Source organism: Paroedura picta, chromosome 2 (genome assembly GCF_049243985.1).
Source record: "Paroedura picta isolate Pp20150507F chromosome 2, Ppicta_v3.0, whole genome shotgun sequence".
Taxonomy (NCBI): Eukaryota; Metazoa; Chordata; class Lepidosauria; order Squamata; family Gekkonidae; genus Paroedura; species Paroedura picta.
The window spans coordinates 148014222-148034080 of NC_135370.1; the positions used below are offsets into that span (position 1 = coordinate 148014222).

At 42.0% G+C, this 19859-nt stretch overlaps 1 protein-coding gene across 8 annotated transcripts in view; it reads right to left on the reverse strand.

Annotated features, from left to right (window-relative positions):
- ENTPD5 (ectonucleoside triphosphate diphosphohydrolase 5 (inactive)) overlaps positions 1-19859 on the reverse strand; it is a 26669-nt gene that overhangs the window by 2690 nt on the left and 4120 nt on the right. For 4 of the 8 annotated variants that reach the window (XM_077323202.1, XM_077323203.1, XM_077323201.1 and 1 more), the window contains exons 2-13: positions 18126-18403; positions 17364-17443; positions 16942-17085; positions 15732-15807; positions 14166-14201; positions 13646-13734; positions 10784-10863; positions 10171-10232; positions 6007-6108; positions 2520-2663; positions 1317-1373; positions 342-457 (exon numbers count right to left, since the gene is read on the reverse strand). In XM_077323202.1, coding sequence (XP_077179317.1) covers positions 342-457; positions 1317-1373; positions 2520-2663; positions 6007-6108; positions 10171-10232; positions 10784-10863; positions 13646-13734; positions 14166-14201; positions 15732-15807; positions 16942-17085; positions 17364-17443; positions 18126-18342 — 1203 coding nt within the window. In that variant the 5' untranslated portion in view covers positions 18343-18403. Of the gene's footprint in view, positions 1-341; positions 458-1316; positions 1374-2519; positions 2664-6006; positions 6109-10170; positions 10233-10783; positions 10864-13645; positions 13735-14165; positions 14202-15731; positions 15808-16941; positions 17086-17363; positions 17444-18125; positions 18404-19685; positions 19823-19859 lie in introns of those variants that run through there. The other 4 variants (XM_077323204.1, XM_077323209.1, XM_077323208.1 and 1 more) reach the window with 4 other exon arrangements.

A 19859-nucleotide genomic window follows, 5' to 3' on the forward strand; every position in this document is an offset into this window, starting at 1 on the left:
CCTGTATTTTACAGTATTTAGATGAATCATACTCAAAGAATGTTAATTACGAGAACCACTGGTTAGTGAAGACAAACTTTGTTTCCTATCAAAAATTTATTAGAAATAACAAAAACTAACACTGAAACCCCTGGAATACAAATATATAAATCTGAGTTATGTAAGACACTTTTAAAGGAGGATCATGACATGTTGCTTATCATGGTGGGGGTGGGGAAGGGAGGAAAATAGCCATTCCAGCATTGTGGTCTGGAGCGGGAGTAGTTCCAGGAACTAGCCCCTAAGTGTAGCCCATTTCACTCCTGCTTCAGCCAAGGTTTCCTCCATCCAATTTTGCTCACCTGTAAAATTGTGCCATCTCCAAATCCAAATCCTTCTTTTAATAGGGCTGTTATGTAACAGAGATCCATACACAGAAAGGGGCTGGCAGAGCTGTACCTCTCCAAGTTATCACATACTAAGACAAAGTTAAGAAGAGAATGTCTATTAGTATTGTAGTAGATGTGAGCAACACACACATCCCCCATGCACACTGAGGGTAGCTGCAATCATTGTGCTTGTTGGCTATGGAGGAATGAGCAACAGAATCATGGGCTCCCTTCCCTCTGTCTATAAATAAATGGATTTCAAATGCTGGTAGAATAGTACCCACTAAAGAAGTTTAATCTTTACTAACCTCAGTATTGAGGTTATGATGAGCAATAGTTAAAAAGGGCTGGGAAACCATGGTAAGGGAGGGGACTATAATCTCACAGTGAAGATGGACAATCAGGTAGCATTACATCAATGCTACTCTTAATGAGAAAAGCCTTAAGGGCTTGTTTCACCCTGTGCTTTTTGGAATGATTCCCATTTGGCTTAATGGCTTGTTATTAGAGTGCATAAGCCATGCAGCTGGTGGACATACCCTTGTGTTTACAATACTTGTCATCTGCGGACAGCTCATTAAAAACCTTTGCACTAAAGCATAATTATTCAAGGAGCTGCTTTATACTTTCAGAAAATTCCTCATACCTGAAGCATAAATATACATTAAAGCTTAAAAGGTAGTCCCACTATAGAAAACAAGTCAATAAGTGACAAATATCCTTTATCGGAAAACATATGCATGAACCTTTATGAACTCATACATGGCATGGTTTCGGTAAATAAATTACAATATTCTTCTTTGGTAAGGACCATTTAGAGCAGGAGTGGCCAAACTGTTGCTCTCCAGATGTCCATAAACTACTACTCCCATGAGCCCCTGCCAGCATGTGCATTTTGGCCACTCCTGATTCAAAGGATCCCTAGCTCTAATTTGCATCGTTTTTTACCTTCTTTGGCTTTTCTTTGAAAGTCTTGCACTTCTAGAATACCACCTTTTTCATAATCTGAAATACCAAAAATGAAGAAAATATGTTGTAAAAAACTAACGAAATATAGCTTTGGGCAAGTAGAGGAAGATTCACCAGCACCTTTGATTAGTTTGATTATAAGGTTTAAGACAGTGGTGTGTGGTTGGAGAAGATTAGGTTGAATCCCCCCATTCTGAACATTGGTTCTAGCATCAAATATTTTCTGAAACTAATACATCTACTGGTAGAAGATCCACAGCAAAACATAGTGGTTGGAATTGAAAATCAGAATTGTATGGGGGGAATATACCTTCTCCAGCCTCAAGATAAGCAAATTTCCCCCCTCATTCAGTTCCATTATCCAAGTATTCTGCTCCTATAGCCTTCCACTTTATTAGAATTTTCTGTTCATTGTTTCAACCAAATATCCAGGATTTGAATAGGTATTTCTTTGTTATTATGTACAGTATTGCAATATGGATTTGATGGAAGAAACAGTGCAGTCATGCAATACTTTATAATACTCTTGAGACCCGCTGCTGCTGTCCTGGCTGCACAGCCCATACGCTTTTGTTTGTTCCAGTATCACACTGAGAGATAAATAAATAACCAAATATGTGTTAAATAATTATGTTATTGGTAGTGAAATTACGGAAGCAAAAAAATAGGCCACGGGTCCATCTCAATGTACTGTGTCAGATCAAATTTTGGAGAGAAATTGGGTGATAAATTTCATATGCATCATAGCTTGAAGAAACTTAATAAAAGCCAGGGATGTATTTTTATAAAGAAGTTTTATAAGCCACAGGATACCATAATGGATGACAGACTTATTTTAATGGTTGTGGATTACAGCCTGAGTTTGTACAACTGATTCAAGATACAGAAATTGGAACCCGTAGTGCAGATTTCTGGAATCCCCTGACTTAGTTGGGCTTCATTTCAGGCATATATTGCATTTTCTAAGCTTGACTCTCATGCTGGGCCTTGCTTTTTAATATGATATAATAATATTACATAATAAAGGTCTGCAGAAAGTTGCTGGATAAGGTAGATTTAAGGAAGACTCCAGCAGCAGACCCTTACGCAAAGCATGACTTTTAAGTCCCAGCTGAGACTAAAAGAAGAATATTCTTTAAATATCATTCAGCTCAGACAAGATTTCAAACAGCTTCTGCTTACCTATAAGCTCAGTGTCCACAGCCCGGTCATAGAAGTAGGAAAAGGCATAGAAGGAGTTTCTGCGAATCTCATCTGGTTGGTGCAGTTTCCCTTGTACAACCTTCAGGACTTCAGAATAACACGATTCAAAGCCTGTTTCCCCTGCTAGGATAAATACACAAATGTAAGCAGGGCATGAGCTGTGAACAGACAGAGCAGAATCTGTAAAAACAAAATGAAGAGGGAAATACAGGAAGAAAATGCAACAATGGAGATTTGGATGGAGATTTGTTTGATTTTTTTACCCACCACTCTCACAGTTGACTTGCTGTGCGTTACAGCCTAGAATAAAACCCCAATACATAATTATTAAAACCATAAAACCTAATAACAACCTACTCCAGTGACGAGAAAGATAAAGTCCTCCACTTCCTGTATCACCTCCTCTATCCAGTGTCCCGGGGCACAGATCCTTGAGGGAGCCAATTGTTCTTAATTGTAGAGGGGCCCCTTCGAGCTCCTGTGCCCTGGCCTCAACCAAAGACCTGGTAGAAGAGCTCCATTTTACAGGCCCTGTGGAACTGTGAAAGCTCTTGCAGGGCCCTTAGCTCTTCCAGGAGCTCATTCCACCAGGTCGGGGCCCTGGTCCTGGTGGAGGCCAAGAAAATCTGTGGACCAGGAATCGCCTGCTACGGTCCTAACACAGCTGCCTACCTGGAATTAACCATGGTCTTTGTATATTTTCACCTATAGGGAAAACGACTGGGTGGGGGGTTGTAAAGGGAAATGGTGTAAAGGGAAAGGGTTTATATCACAATGCCACAGCCCCAGTCTAACACCTGCCCTTCCAAGGCTTTTATTCTTTTAAAACACATATTAAACACGGGCATCCCCAGTCATGTTAGTTGTTTATCCCTTAAATACCTAAAGATACATATGAAACAAAATTAAGAATAAATTTTATTGTTTTATATAATCCATTAAAACAAGGTCAGATTGTAAAATAACTCCTTTGCCATGTCCAGTTTTAGAATACAGTGACATTTTACTCAAAGAATAAATAGCAAAATATTTCAAAGGAAGAAAAAAAACACAAGTCAGGCAAACAAATCCTTGTAGCAACATATGGCTTCACTGGATAAACTCTTTCTAACATTCCTCCAGGGTTATCTTCTCCAAGGATTCACTTTTTAGGGAACGAAGTTTATTGGACGGCATCAGATCTCATCCATCAAATGTCCAACTTATGGACAAAAGGAACTCCTACTACAGTCTTATCACAACAGGAAGAACATTCCACTCTGATTGGGTACAGGAGTGCCTTTCATCCCATTTGTAAACCAATTCAGAGAGACAAAACATTTCAAAAAGTGAACACATGAAACTGGCTTAGAATGAGTCAGACAATTGGCCTATCAAGGTTGTTGTTGCCTACCCTGAATGGCAACAACTCTCCTGGAAGTCAGAAAGAGGTATTTCACATCACTCACTACCTGATCCTGAGAGCTATCTTTTCCCCCCATGCTGTCTTAACATCTACATGAAAGTACTGGGAAAGACCATCCATGGGTTTTTATTGAGATGTTACCACTAATTAATGGATGACACCTAGTTCTATTTTTTCTTAATGGCTATGTTGGGTGGGTCTTTGTAAGTCTTGAACCTGTATCAGGAGAAGGTGAAGCCCTGAAGAACCGCCTCCTCCCATACTGTCCAACCTTCCAGTTACCATCTGCCTCACAAGCCCTGCTCTCTATGCCCCCCACTTCCGGAGGTGAGGTGGATAGCAACCAGAGATGAGGCTTTTCAGTAGGGGCATTTCACTTGTGGAATGCCCTTCCCCTTGAGGCTCACTGGACACCTGCTACACTGCCTTTTAGGTGCTGAGCTGAAATATTTCCACGTTTTTAAGACCGTTGTTGTCTTTTAACTTTTGCTTCTGACCTGTGGGATGTTTGCTTAATGGTTTAAATGTTTTAAATATTTTATGTACTACTTGTTTTCACTTGTAAGCTTCCTGAAACAAGTTTTTGGAAAGGTAGCATACATATCTGTAACATATATAAAACGTGAATTGGGAAATGGAAGGGCTAGAAACTCATCACCTACCTCACTGGCCGTTCGTCCATGGAAGATGAGGCTGCCAACAAGTGGGAGCTAGGGGCTGGGACTGTGGTGGCAATTCTTCTAACCTGGGAGGGAGGGGAACAGGAGGGTCCTGCCAACACCGTTCCCAAAGCCTCGGCAATGCCTGCCTGGCCTCCCTCCAGCACGTGGCCTACTTCTGCCTCCGGTGTGTTGAGAGCAGCTGCGCAGCCTGGCCAGGCCCTGGCTGGCATCCAGGAGGTCAGCCAATGCATGGAAACATACGGGGAGGGGGTGAAAGATTGCAGGCCTCGTGAGGGAGAAGGGGAGACCCCTCAGTGCTGCATCCTCAAGCCTCCCAGCTGCCTACCCAGCGTTTGATCTGTACCCACCTCCAAGCTGCATGCTCGGCGTGGCTATGCAGGCCGTACAGTGCATGGGAGTTCGCAGGGAAGGAGGGGGGCGGGAGTGTAGAGTGCCCACCTCGCTGCTGCACGTGGGCCTGGCAGCCAAGAGGAAGGAGAATGGAGGGCCCCCAGACCACTACACCCTGAAACCTCCCAGCTGCCCATTTGGAGTGGCTGCATTGGCCATGTGGCCCCTTCCCCTTTCGATATCTTGCAGGGCTGGCACTGCCAGAAGCCTTCCTGGAGCCTGCCCACCCACCTCCCCATTGCATGACAGCCAGAACACCACTCCACTAACCTCTTCCACCCCAGTGGCCTAGAGCCTGTTGTATTCTTCGATGCAACAGGCTTTGTTTATTTATATTTTTATACCGCCCTTCCCTACAGCTCTGGGCAGTTTACATAAAACATTTTTGAACATTCACATAGAACACTATCAAAATCAATATAACAGTATAACAATAACAACAACATATCAACTGGAACAATTAGAACGGCACTTCAACAATAACTTCACAATCCCTCAGTAGGTTTGGTCCCTCAGTCTAGGGGGCACCTGTAGGTGTTATGGCTCAGTCGGCCCCACCAAATGCCTGGTGGAAGAGCTCCTTTTTGCAGGCCCTGCGGAATTGTGGAAGTTCTGGCAGGGCCCTGATCTCTTTGGGGAGCTCATTCTACCAGGTGGGGGCCAGGACCAAGAAGGCTCTGGCCATTGTTGAGGCCAGACGTGCCTCTTTAGGGCCAGGGATCCGTAGCCAGTTGGAGATGGTGGAGCATAGAGCTCTTCTGGGGGTATAAGCAGGGAAGAGGTCTCTCAGATTGCCCCTCGTTTCCTAAATAGACACAACTCCTAAATGAACAGATAACTCCATAGATTGCACCTGGGACTTTCTGCATTCAAGGCAGATGCTTTGCTGCTGAGCCATGGCCCCACCCCCATGAAAGATGAAATTCTAAAACAACAAGAAAAATAAAGGAAGTACCATTAGTTTCTTGTTAATATCCTTCTACTTTACCTTCTCTGTTGCCCCCATACTGATATTTCACTCCCCCAAAGTGCCACTCTGCTTCCAGCTGTTTTGGCAAACAGGAACTTCGGAATGTCTGCCCATCTGCTGCTGAAGATAATCAGACAGGAAAATCAGAATGACTCACTGTTTTTAACCCCCCTGTAATAGCAGGAAAATGAAGCTGGTAAGAATTCAAACTCCAGTCAGTTCAGTTTTTAAAATCCATAATGCATAGATGCACTTCTTTCCTTTAGCACTTCTTTCACAGCTGCCTATTACATAATAAAGGCTGCCTTATTTCAATTATAACATATTTCTTTACTATGTCCTTTATTTTAATCCTGCAGGAATATCAAAATCTATCAACACTTCATCACTTTTAACAGAACCATTTATCTTCTGTATACAATCAAGTTGTTATAAATCAAATTAAAATCTGACAGATTATTTGAGCACTGTATGGAATAGAAGTATTCTAAAATGTCATATTTTCTGTCACATTTAAAATGTCTACAGAATATTTTAAAAGTTGTATCAGATTCATTACTTCCCACAAGCCATATTTTTCTTTTAAATCCTTCCAATCAATTATTATTTGATAATGTAATGGTTCAGAGTAGTTCTAATCTGGCTAGCAGGGTTTGATTCCCCGCTCTTCCACATACAGCCAGCTGGGTGACCTGGGTTCATCACAGCCCTGATAGGGCTGTTCTCACAGAGCAGTAACATCAGGGCTCGCTCATCCCCTACGACCTCACAGGGTGTCTAATGTGGGGAGAGGAATTGCAAGTCCGTTTGAGACTCCTTCTGGTGGAGAAAAGCGGACAAAAAAACACTCTTCTTCTGAAAAAGCTCTCTCACCAATTAATATTTTTATGTAATTATTATTAATGAACTCAAATTTTGAAAAGTTCTTTTCTAATGATGCAGTGGAACCTTACAAATGGGTTGAACATTTGAAGAAGGCACATCCTGACAAGGCAGAGAAGAACTTAGCCCTTTTTCAGTCACTTTGTTACAAATTTCGAAAGCAGCCAACACTGACAAGCATGTTTTGCAATCCCTCACAGTGAAACACTGATGGTTTGCATGCATCATACGCATTTCATTGCAGGTTGTCAAGCCTGGGAAGTCACATAAATCGGTGAACAGCTCATTCTTCTAGCAATCAGTGAGCTTCTGAGTACTGCTTTGCATAAGTCACCACTTAATATAATTATGATTCCGCTCAGCAACAATTCAGCACAAAGATACACAGATAAAATGGCTGAAAATGTGAAGATACATTGTGCAGCATGCTAATGAAAGAAGAATTTGCTTTACATTTAAATGTGTCAATTTAAAAAAGCAGTGCCTAATGTCTATCATTCACTGTGTCATTCATCACCAGCATTTGGTTGCAAAAAATCCTAAGTGATTGCATAAACAAGTCATTACATACCATCATGCCCCAGCGATAGAATATTCCAGGAGCTTAATTGGATTTTGAATAAAGTGTAATTAACTGTTGTTTTGAGATTTCTTGTTCTTACTAGGGGCCAAGCCTGTTGCATTCAGGAATACAATGGGTCTAGATTAGGGGGATGAAGTGGAAGAACTCTGCAGACAGCTCCCCCCCCCACCCGCCCAAGACCTGGAAAGGCTGCAGGCAGCTGTTAGGGAACTCACCGGCAAGGGCAGCTCTCACACAGGAGGGATCTGTAGCCTCCAAGCCTCAGGGAAGAGGAAGAAGGAAGGGGTAGTCAGGGGTGGGGGGCAGAAGGCAATTGGCTGGTCGCTGGACAGATGGGGAAGCCGGTTGGAGGAGGAGGCACTCAGGGGCGGGACAGCCGCCCTGAGTGGGTATTAAGTGCTGAGCAGCACTTTAAACCATGAGACACACTCCTCCTCCAAGGCCTTACCAGAAATATATAGTGGAACAGATTTTATATTTATTTTTCAAATTTTTATGCCACCCTTCTGCAAGGGTTCAGTGTGGTTCCAATACAGTCAATACAACAAAAAAGATTTAAACATTTAATTACTAAAATCCAGACTGCATTAAAACTTAAGAGCTCACCCCTTCTCTCTAATGAGAGGGAGAGGGGCTATGATTTTGACTGTGTGGCATACAAGTGCTGTTGTCTATTTAGGGAGGCCAGTTGCTGATCGTATTCTATGGGCGTCAACCATAGGCCTTGCAGGCCCTGTAGAACTCTTTTCGTGATAGACATTTCGAGGCCGTGATCTCGCTTGGAGGAGTGTTCCACCAGGCCAGCACCAGGGCAGAGAAGGCTCTGGCTGAGGCCAGTTGACTTTTATGGGACTGGAGTTTGTGAGCAGATTTTGAGTGTTCAAATGCAGATTTCTGGGGAGAAGGCGATCCTGCAGGAATGGAAGTCCCAGATCGTTTGGGGCCTTAAAGGTAAGTACCAACATCTTGAACCTGATTTGGTCTTCAATCTGGAGCCAGTGCAGCTGTGTTCTAGATCAGTAGAAGTTTCTGGATCAGGTACAAGGGTAGCCCTGCATAAAGTGAGTTGCAGTAGTCTAACTCGGAGGTGACCGTTGCATGGATCACAGTAGTCAGGTCGGGTGTCCACTGCTGCCTGTTATATTGTTTTTACTGTTAATTGGTTAAATTCTTTGGTTACTGTTAATTGGTTAAATTGGGGTTTTATTGTATTTTTAATATTTTATTATATAAACCGCCACAAGACCTGCTGGGGAGCAGCGGTATATAAATCTAATAGTAAATAAATAAATAAGTAACGTGCTAACTGCCACACATGGCAAAGATGGTTAAAATTCTGGGGGGCAGCGTTCATTATATCAATAGTGAGGATTCCAAAATCACATCTAGGCTCCTGACAGTCACTGAAGTTCTTAACTGGACCCTGTCAAGTGCTAGGGTTTGTACCAACTCATCTGGGGCACCCTGGCTTGGCCAGAGAACCCTTGTCTTAGCTATATTCAACTTCAGCCACTTCTGCTTGAGCCAATTTGCTACCAGGCAACTGGTCAGTATGCTTGGGGGTATAGATGCGTGGCTGTCCATTATCAAATACAGCTGGGTGTCATCAGCATACTGATGACACCCAAGCCTGAAAGTCCATATGAGCTAGGCAAGGGACGCGTATAGATGTTGAATAACATTGGGGAGAGTATCACTCCTTGCGACACTGCAAAGGTTAGGGCATACTGCTGGGAGGCACCCTCTCCTATCACCATCCTCTGTCCTTGACCATGGAGAAAGGACTGCAGCCATTTCAAATGAGTTGTGCAAACCACTGTTCTCAATACTGTTTTTATAGGGATGGGGATGATGTGGATGGGTTTATGGAACCAAGTGGGCAGTGGCCTGAAAAGATTGGGAATGGTGTTAGAGGCTTGCCAGGAACATTTCCCTGGACACATGTGAATAGGACAAATTTGGAAAACTGAATGTACCCATTCAGCTTATCTGATCCCTGCAAATCACATGCCGGCCATTGTTCAATGTGCCTTTATCCCATGCCAGTCTGCATTCCAGCTTGATGATTAATAAGAAAAATCAGAGTAGAACCATTTTTCACACAGAGATTGTCTTGCTGGGTTGTGAAACCTGCACAGGATGCAGATAAGGATCCAGTTTCCTATGATGACAAAAGATATCCTCACATACTTGCCCTACAAACAGCGCACGAGTGTATGCAGTTTTGCAAAATACATGGGACTGCAACTCAATAGTGAGGAATGCACACTCCCATGCACATAAAGCTGCACATACTCCTTGTAATGCGGGGGGGGGGAGAGAGTACAATGTCTGAATTCCAAGAGTACATGACATCTACTCTGAATCATTAATACAGGTTGCCAGTTAATTTCCAAGCACAATTCGAAGTGCTATTTTTGACTTTTAAAAACCTAAGCAGCTTGGAGATGGGATACCTAACAGACCACATTCCACAAGCAGAGAATGGCAGTATAGAAATGCTTTAAATAAATATATGGACATTAAGTACCATCTCCTATTTCCTAGATGAACTACCACCAGTCAACACTGAGACTGTGTCTGGGTCCAATACAACAGGACACAACAAGGGATGACAAAGGGGCTGTGGCAGCAAGGAAGGAGCCTCACAGGCAACAATGAGGCTTCAGTTGGGAAATGTAACACCCTGACACACAGTATATTGTACCCAACCTTACCTTCCCTTTCCAGGGCTCCTAATGTTGCTAGTCGTGCAGCCTTCAGCCCAAAACCTAAATAGCTGCAAACAAGCAAAAACGTTGTTTATATGTTAACTAAAAGGGGAAGAGCTAATGACTCAGTAGTAAGAATTCCTGTAGAGGTCCCCAGGTTTTATCCCTATTGTCTCCAATTAAAGAACCATAGGCTGCACTTAATGCTAACAACCTCTCACTGCCCCAGGCACTAAAGACAGCTGCTGCCAATAAGTGTAGAGGATTCTGAATGCGATGGCCTAGCATTGTGATTCAGGGTAAGGCATATGTACAAATATGTGAATAATATTCTATCCCATTTGTGAAAGACTAGATTGCAGCCTACGTAGAAGCATGAATTTTGCTGAAATAATCTCCCACTTGCTGAACCTCAGATATGAAATGCTAGCAAGTGACTGTTTATTGTAACGCGAATACTGTTATATTGCAATAGATGATACCTATTTTTAAATAACTCCGATAATCCACAAAGGATACTGGCTTTGAATCTGTACATGGTTTTTAAGACATATGCTGCCACAATGAGTTTAAAGATTAATTGAAAAACAGCTGTTTGTCGGGGGACATCTCAACTTACCTGTGTGTGTACAGCTTGTAAGTGCTGTTGAACATTTCAAATGAGGTAAGGAAATCCATTGGTGTTTGTTCCAGAGTACCCTAAAGTTTGGATAAGAAAAAAAGTTTATTTCCTATGAAAACAGATCAGAAACTTGTTGATTTTCATATAGATTATGTAAACAGGTATACCAACATTGAAGACTGCCTTTCTGCAACAGCAAAAATAATTCTGATTTATAGCATGGCTACCTCCACAAAGTATGTGTGTTAAGTGCAGCCCTATGAATTAATAACCTCCAAAATGTCCTACCCTGAATAGGCACTCTCAGGTCTTGCAAACTGAAGGCCATGACTTCCTTGACTGAGTCAATACATCTCATGTTGTTTCTTCCTTGGTGCAGTGGCGAACAGCAGTGGCTTCTAATCCGGAGAGCGGGGTTTGATTCACCACTCCCCCAAATACAGCCAGCTGGGTGTCCTTAAGCTAGTCACAGTCCCAATAGAGCAGTTCTGTCAGAGCTCCCACAGCTTCACCTACCTAACAACCTACCTGTTGTTGGGAGTGGAAGGGAAGGCGATTGTAAGCTGCTTTGAGACTCCTTAGAGCTGCAAAAAGCGGGGTATAAAACCAACACTTCTTTCTCTTTTTCTGCTGCCTTAAACTTTCCCTAGCATTCTTGTATTTTCCAGTAACCTTTGTATTCCCAGTTTAGTAATTTTAGCTTCTAGAGAGAGTTCAGGCTTGATTTGGTCTAGAACCTACTTATTTGTCTTTTTGGTGGTCCACAGTATCCATAAAACTCTCCTCTAACACCACATTTCAATGGAATCATCTTTCTTTCTGTCAGCTTTCTTCATTGTTCAGCTTTCACACCCATATTTAATAGTGGAGAATATTGTCAGGAATTAACCTGACCTTGGTCACCAGTGATACATTTTTACAGACAAGGATATTCTCTAGCTCCTTGATAGTTGCCCTTCCCAATCTCTGTCTCCTGATTTCTTGGGTGCAGGTTGAAAATGGAGTCAAGGAACAGAAAATCTTATCAGCCTTAATGTTGTGTAACCCCCAATAGTCATAACTTTTGTCTTCTTGATGTTCAGCTGTAATTCTTCAGCAATTTCTCCTTTAACCTGCAGCAGTAGTCATTCCAAGTCTTCACTGTTTTCTGCCAATAATGTGATCCCATATGTATATCTCAAATTCTTAATGTTCCTTCCACCACTTTTCACTATTACCGTCATCTAAATCTAATCCAGTTTTCCTTATGATATATTCTACATATAATATATGTTCTGCATGTAGATTAAAAAAGCAGGGAGATAAAATGTATCCTTGTCTGACACCTTTGCCAACTGGAAACCACTCTGTTTCTCTGTATTCTGTCCTAAAAGTGGCCTCTTATCCAGTTGTACATCAAAACAATCAGATGGTGAGGCACACCCATTTCCTTTAAACCCAACCACAGCTTTTTGAGCCACACAATCTGTTTTATATGTCATAAAATGACTGATTGATATGATCTACACAGTCAAAAGTTCTGCTTTGATCTATGAAACACAAGCTGATTTTCCTCTGAAATTCTCTTGTATGCTCCAGTAATCAATCTAAATATGCTACATGATCGCTAGTGTTTCTGCCTTTTCTGAATCTAGCTTGAACCCCTGGCACATGCCACATTCCATAAATGAAACAGTCTTTTGAGCATCACTTTAATTGCTGCAGTCTTGGATGTCTCGTTCAGGGATCAATGGCCTCATCAGCAGAAGAGAATGAATAGTTCCAATGGCAATGGGGGGCAGAAGAATGCTCGAAGGGTACCTACTGTGCAGCGGCAGTAGTGGAAGGTGATCCTGGTGGAGGATCTTTCATAGACAACAGCACAGACATTACAGCTAAACCTGGTTAGTACTGTGCAGAATAAGGCAATGGTAAATCAGTTCTAAACAGTTCTTGCCCCTAGAACCCTGTGATGAGACTTCCACAAAATACTTTATCATACACATCAGTTCTCAAATACTGGGGAGTGCAAAAGTCATGCTAGGCTATATATTTATGACTATATTCTTACCTAGTTTCTCCAGCCACCAATGCAGCTAAGCCTAAGAAGCATTCTCTCTGCTCCTCGGATAGAGCCTATGTGGTAGACCTTAGCCAGTCATACCCTCTTAGCCTAATCCTAGAGTAGTTGTGTAAGTTACATAAAGTCATGAAGCTGCCTGGTACTGAATCAGGCTGTTAGCACATCAAGGTCAGCACTGTCTATGCAGACTGCCCACAACTCTCCAGGGTCTCAGATGGAGATCTTTCACACTACCTACAACTTGATCCTGTTAACTAGAGATGCCAGGGATTGAACCTAGGACATTTTAAAAGTGCTCAACCACTGAGTCATGGCCTCCATATGGAGGAAGGGAGAACCATGTGCGATCCTTGGAGGAAGAGTGGGATAAAAATGTAATAACAGGCTGATAGCCAAGAAACCCAAACAAGCCTGAATGTTTGGATCGGTGCGCTACTTTAAAAAGGTAATGGCTTAGAGTTTGGAAAGCAACAAAGATACATTATATTATTTATTTTAATACATTTTAATTCCACATTTCCACCAAGGAACTCAGAACAGCCTATGGTTTCCAGCTCTTCGTTTATAGCAGGCTAGGCTAAGAGTATGTTTGGCCCAACATAAATCATCCATGTTCAGTATGCTAATTTCTGTACCATGTATTTAATTTTGCATTTTTTATAATGTTGTTTTAAAATCCTGGTCGAGTCTACCAACCTAAACAAGAACATTGAAGGTAAAGAAAAACCAGCTAACAAATATCTATTAACCAAAGTTACAATAATCCAGAAATATATTGAATTAAACTCACTGATCACCTCTAGTTGTGGCAAGAATGTAATCTGGGTCGACGCTCCTCCCAGGTCCAAGGTCCCCACAGTCTGCATGTTCCGTCCATACAGCTGCCCTACAAATATTATTGAAGAAGTTCAAAGACTGCCCACATGTCCCTGCAGTTTCTTCATAGCTCTGGCTGGGTTGCAGCAGAATCATATGATACTGTAGCAGATGTACTCATTTACTCAATTCATTTATATGCCTCCTTTCTCCCCATTGGGAACCCAAAGCAGCTGACATCATTCTCCTCTCCTCCATTTTATCCTCACAAAAACTGTGTAAGATAGGTGAGGCTAAAAGAGTGTGACCTGCCCAAGGTCACCCAGTGAACACCCACAGCATGAGTGCAGATTTGAACCTGGGTCTTCCAGATACTAGTCCGACTCCCTTAACCACTAAGCCACACTGGTTCTTGAAGGCTAGTATCCCTCAGGTGACACAATCAGCATTTACAGAATAGGCTTTATCCAACTTAAAACTGAATTATGTACTGACAATTACCTGTCAAAAAGTTCACAGTGATCCAGGCTAGAATACCTGCAAGAAGCAAGAAAAAGCTCCTGAAACTTTCCCCATGTTTAGATATTAAATGCAATGCACAAAAACAGTCGATTGGAACTGATTTGTCTCCACCTGTTTTCTGCTTATCAACCATATTTATCCAAATAGAATTTGATTTAATTCCCCATCCAGATATTTGAACAGGCATCTGGGACATTTCTCCCTTTTTCCAGTTTTCTTTGAAGGTTTAAGACTTTAATTCCCTCCAAATATCCAATATTTTATTTTTTGTATCTCCTATCAATCTTTTGAGGTCATCTTTGAAATAATAATTGCATCATTTGCATGGTACATGTGGGTTATATTGCAACATACAATTAAAAATAATCCAACCATTTATCTGGGTACCAAGCTTCAACTGAGATAACAGACACGAGTTTGGTTGTTCTGAATTTGCCCAGGCTTGTTCCAGCTAGAACTCTGTAGTTAACATGGCTAATGGGCATATACTTTTCACCTGGTACTATTTTAAGAAGTCTCACTAGTTGTTGTTAGCAGTCAGACTCCTCCTGCTGAGGGGCAGTTTATAGGCTACAAAATCCGAAACAGCCCTCTAAACATCACCCCAATACCTTAAGTACAGGGCACTGCTGGGGCCAAAGTGGATCCCAAATGGCTGCCAATTAGGCAGAGGCCTGGGGCATGAGTCAGAGCAGCTGGCTGGCTACTGCCTCCTCCTCGCCCTGGAGAGATGCATGACTCAAAACAACAGATCACACATTCAAGAATAATCTCTTCAACACCCAAGCATGCCTTCCCCTTCACACATTACCCTTGATTAAGCAGTGATTAAACAATGCCGAAGTCTATTCACCTTCTCTATCCTCTTCCAACCCAGGGCCATCAAATCTCTCCCATCTCTTTGTCTACCTTCTCTGGCAGAGCATCAACCCGCCCCAGGATAGGTTTTGCTCTATAGATTTTTCAGTCTGCTGCCTCAACAATGTATGTGTGTTTTCTTGGATCCCCCTCACACTCCTACTTGCATGTGGACGCTCTCTCTCGCTTCTCCAAAAGCTGGTAATGTCCTCTTCAACTCTGACGCAGGCCTCTTTAAGATAATTATCACCCATTCCTACAATCCTTTCCCTTTTCCACCGTGGTTCTCCTAGTTAGCTCTTGTGTTTGCTGTGTGCATCCTTGTTTTATCATGTTTTTCATTTCCTTCAATAAAAACCTTTCCTATAAATATCAGCCTGGTTCTCATGGGGACGAATCTCCATAGATGGAGATATTATCTGCCTCTCTCTCTGTCGCCAACCTAATTTCCCCGACCTAACCTGAGACTGCCTATTTTGGGTAACAGTGTGACTAAGGAGGTCCTTTGCTTTCCTCTATAGGAAACCCACTAAGAAATGAAATAATCTTTGGGTCTAAATGGATATTGCTGTTTTTAACATCCTGAGAGCAGCTGAAGGAATATTTTTACCTTTCAGTCAGCTCTGAGAGTCAGTTCTCCTTTTTCTCTGAGTTACCCCAGTCTCATTTCTCCCCTCTAGAACCCACCTTCATAAGTTCCATCCATGATGCTAACACTATCAGTGGGAACTAGAAATGGTGATTCTTCAAAGACCAACCTGACCTGAAAAAGAAAAATGGGGTTAGGTTCCTTTAATTTGGAACCAGGAACTGAACTGAAATATGTCACAACTTTTCTTTCCTAAGTAAAGCTAGAGGCAAGTTTAATGTTTGTCACTTAACCTCTAGATACTGAAAGCAACACCAGGGCTATTTGCTGCTACTGATTCCCTACCCTTATGAAGGCAAAGCCCACTAACAATTACTATAGAACCCACAACATTCAGATTGTAGAGGGAAAGTTTCCCTCATACACCTGCCCCAAACACTGTTGCAGCCACTGCTGACAGGCTGCCATACTCCCCCCCCCCCCCCCGCCCTTGATGCTGGTGAACCTGTCATGACTCTGCCACTGGGCCCTTGGCTGTTCCTGAAGCCTCTCTACCCACAAAGATCCTACTGCCAGGCCTCCATGCGACCTCTGCCGCTAAGCCAGCTGCAATTCCCTGAACATTTCCCACCATCACAGGTGATATCAAGAAGCCCAGAGCAGCTCCCAGCTTCACCCACTGTGGCTCTTCTCCCACCATCACCATTGAATCCCCAATAGAGATGGCCTTGAGGACTTGTACAGAAAATACTACTTTACTTTTGGGGGTGATTTTTTAAAATTTTCAGATTTTTCTAGAGCGTGTCCCAAGTTTGCAGAGAAATCTCTTTAAGCTCTGTGTGGCCCTGATTCATGGATTTAGCTATCTGCATATGGGGGCTTAGAGTATATAGATTTCCAAGTTCTTATGTAAGCCAAGTACCATATTAAAAAAAAAAAAACCTCACAAAACACAAAAACCTAGAGGCTAAGTAATGATAAACATACCCACCCAAGCAAGAAAATAAGAGATCATTAATAAAGTCATTACTTTTACACCAGGGGTGGCCAAATTGCAGCTTTCCAGATGTGCATGACTACAATTCCATGAGCCCCCTGCCAGGATGACCAGTTGGCAGGAAATCATGGGAACTGTAGTCCACAAACATCTGGATAGTTGCAGTTTGGCCACCCCTGCTCTGTCAATTATTTTCTATTAAGACCAACCAAAACACCAAAAATCACTATGTAATCACTCTGCATTCTCCAGAACTGGTTTTTCTATTTGGATTTTGCATCTTCTACTCACTAAATACAACTGAGCCTTACCTCTGAGAGCAGAGCCTGGGCTTTGTGCTCTGCTAACAGCCGCAGACCAGCTGTGGCTTTCAATACCACTGGGGTCTTCTTCCAATGGCTAGGTGGCACAGCTTCTTGGGCCATTTCTAACAGTCTTCTGACAGATTCTGCACCCTGAAAATGGGCACAAACCAAGAAATTAATGGCTCAGTTGTGTTAGGCAAAGGGGCAGTTTTCAAGCATCTTTCAATTTCTTTTCTAGTTTCCTTCAACCCCTTCCTCAAAACCTACCCTAGTTGTGAACACTGTGCCTATTCCTTGTCCTACCCTGTCCTTATATTACGTTTTCTTTATATTTGTCTTTCTTTTCCGAATTATATCAACTCCATCTAGAATGAGGAAAGAGCAAGGAAGAAGCCACAGAAACACAGGCATCCAACATAATGTCTTACTTTCCAAGGTTGATCTGCATAAGCTGAGAGACCTGGCTTGATTGATTCAAAGATTTCCCCTTCTAATTCTGGAGGCTTTTCTGTAATAAATGACAAATAAATAAAGCAGCTGTTATAACAATCAATGCTTTAGGACAGAAAATGCTGATTTGGAACAAGCTTAAACTAGTTAAAGTGTCATTTCCTGTCATGTTATCCATCCAAATTTTCCCATTCCTACAGCCTGTGAAACAAGGCTGCTTTCTATGGCTGCTCTGAGAACACAGCTTTGTGGGTTATTTTATAGTCAACAGACATTCTCCTAGCAATTCAAAAACTGATATAACAAGGATCATAGAGCTATGCTTCATACCACGATCATGTTTCTATCCTTATGAAACTCAAATCTGCTCCAAAGTATTTCAAACTAAAAGCTACCAGTCTAAAGCCTTCAATGGGTAACCTTCTCAAAGAAAGATAAGAAGCAGACAACCCCACTGAACTGCAACAAAAGTAAACTTACAAAATAGGTCAAAACTGATTGAACAAAAAAGGTCATCCAAGTAAAAAGCTTATAAGTTTCCAGTTCCCAACCTTAAGAGAACCTCACTCTGAGAATAAAAGATTTAAGATCTTGTTGCAGAAGTGTTCCAGCCTGTTCTTCAACTCTTGGGTTCTGAAAAGGTGACTGATTTTGAGATTAGCCAACACTTATGATCCAAGAGCTCCATGGCATACTCTTGAGAAATATATCTGCTCATCAACCTTCCCATATGATCTTACCTGGGCTTCTTTGAACAAAGGTGTAAATATGAATTCGTGTCCCTGTGCTTCCTGCATCAAACATGATACCATAATAAGTATCCCTGCTGGCATTGGCAGGACACACCTTAGGTGGGAAGAGGTTTTGGTACCACATCTCTGGGTCTTGATGAGAAACAATGCAGTAAATGGAAGAAAGCACAAGAAAGGTAATGACTGTGATCCAGGGAAGTGCCATCGTGACTGGGAGCCTTGAAGAGAAGCTGTGGGAATCAGGATTTGAAGAGTTCTAGAAGTTCCTGGAAGAGGACAGTATATAAATGTAATACATATAAATAAAGTGGTAGCAAAAGTTTAACAAGGCTAAGCTAGCCATATCTTTGAAGGCTGATCCTCCCACAAAGACAGGCATAGCTCAGCCTACTTCAAACTACAGAAAGAACCTTGGTAGTTTAACTTTGTTATTAAAGGCTGCTGTTTTGAATCCATTTTAAATTTGTTTAACTTTATTCTATAGACATGCATGATATTCCCTCCCTACATACCACTCAGTTTCCAAATATACAGCTTCAAGACAATGAGGAGATCAATAATATCAGTATCATTCATGCATTCCGTAAGTCAGCCAAGAGATAATCAGGCCAAGGTTTATGTGACCTAATTGTCACATTTGGAAGACTGAGCAGGCTGAGAACACAAAGGTCATTCACAGCGATGGACAATAAGAATTTAATTTCCTGCTGCTGGCAGCTGCTTTGAACAACCAGTATATTGGGGGGTGGGGGGTGGAAACATGCCATTCCAAGTGGCACTGGTGTTAGCAGTAGAATGATGTATTGCTTCTGGATAAGCAACATGGAAATATGCAGTTTTCTATGGTTGTACTCTGACTTACTTCTCTAGGATTATTCTATAGGATTATTCACTTCCAAATCAGATGCAAACAATTTTGCAACAATTGACCCCATCCAAACTTTGTTTGGTTACAGCACATCAACAGCACATCACAAAATGTGGATAGAATAATAAATAAATAACATAAATAATAAGATCCCAAAATCAACCAGGAAAGCGCACACAGTAAAATTTCTGCTGAAATATCAAATGCAATGAAATGTCTCAACCGCATTTTCACTATATATTTAAGCAGGAGTAAGATAACACTGATTTTCAAAGTACCAACCATGTTGAAGTGGTTTGCACACAAACCAAATATACATGACTAGTCATGAGTATACAAATCCTAAAATAAATAATAAATAATAAAATAAATAAAAGATATCTCTTTTCACTCAAGATCCCCAATCCCCCTGCTTTACCAGTTTGTTTCTCCTAATTTTGGGTCCCCATCTCCATACTCAAAGGTACTTTACAGATCCTTGCCTGTTCATTCACGTTAAAAAACAGATCACAAAGAGCCAGCTTAGTGTAGTGGTTAAAAGTGCAGACTTTCTGGCGAGCCGGGTTCAATTCTGCATTTCCCCCCACATGCAATCAGCTGTGTGACCCTGGGCTCCCCACAGCACTGATAAAGCTGATCTGACCAAGCAGTAAGATCAGGGCTGTCTCAGCCTCACCTACCTCACAGGATATCTGTTGTAGGGAGAGGAAAGGGAAGGCGAACGTAAGCTGCTTTGAGACTCCTTTGGGTAAAGCAGCATATGAGAACCAACTCTTCTTCTTCCTGCCTCCAGCAAGCTTCACCCAATTCCTAAACTGCCAGAGTCGACTTTATGCCTCAGCCATTCAACATTT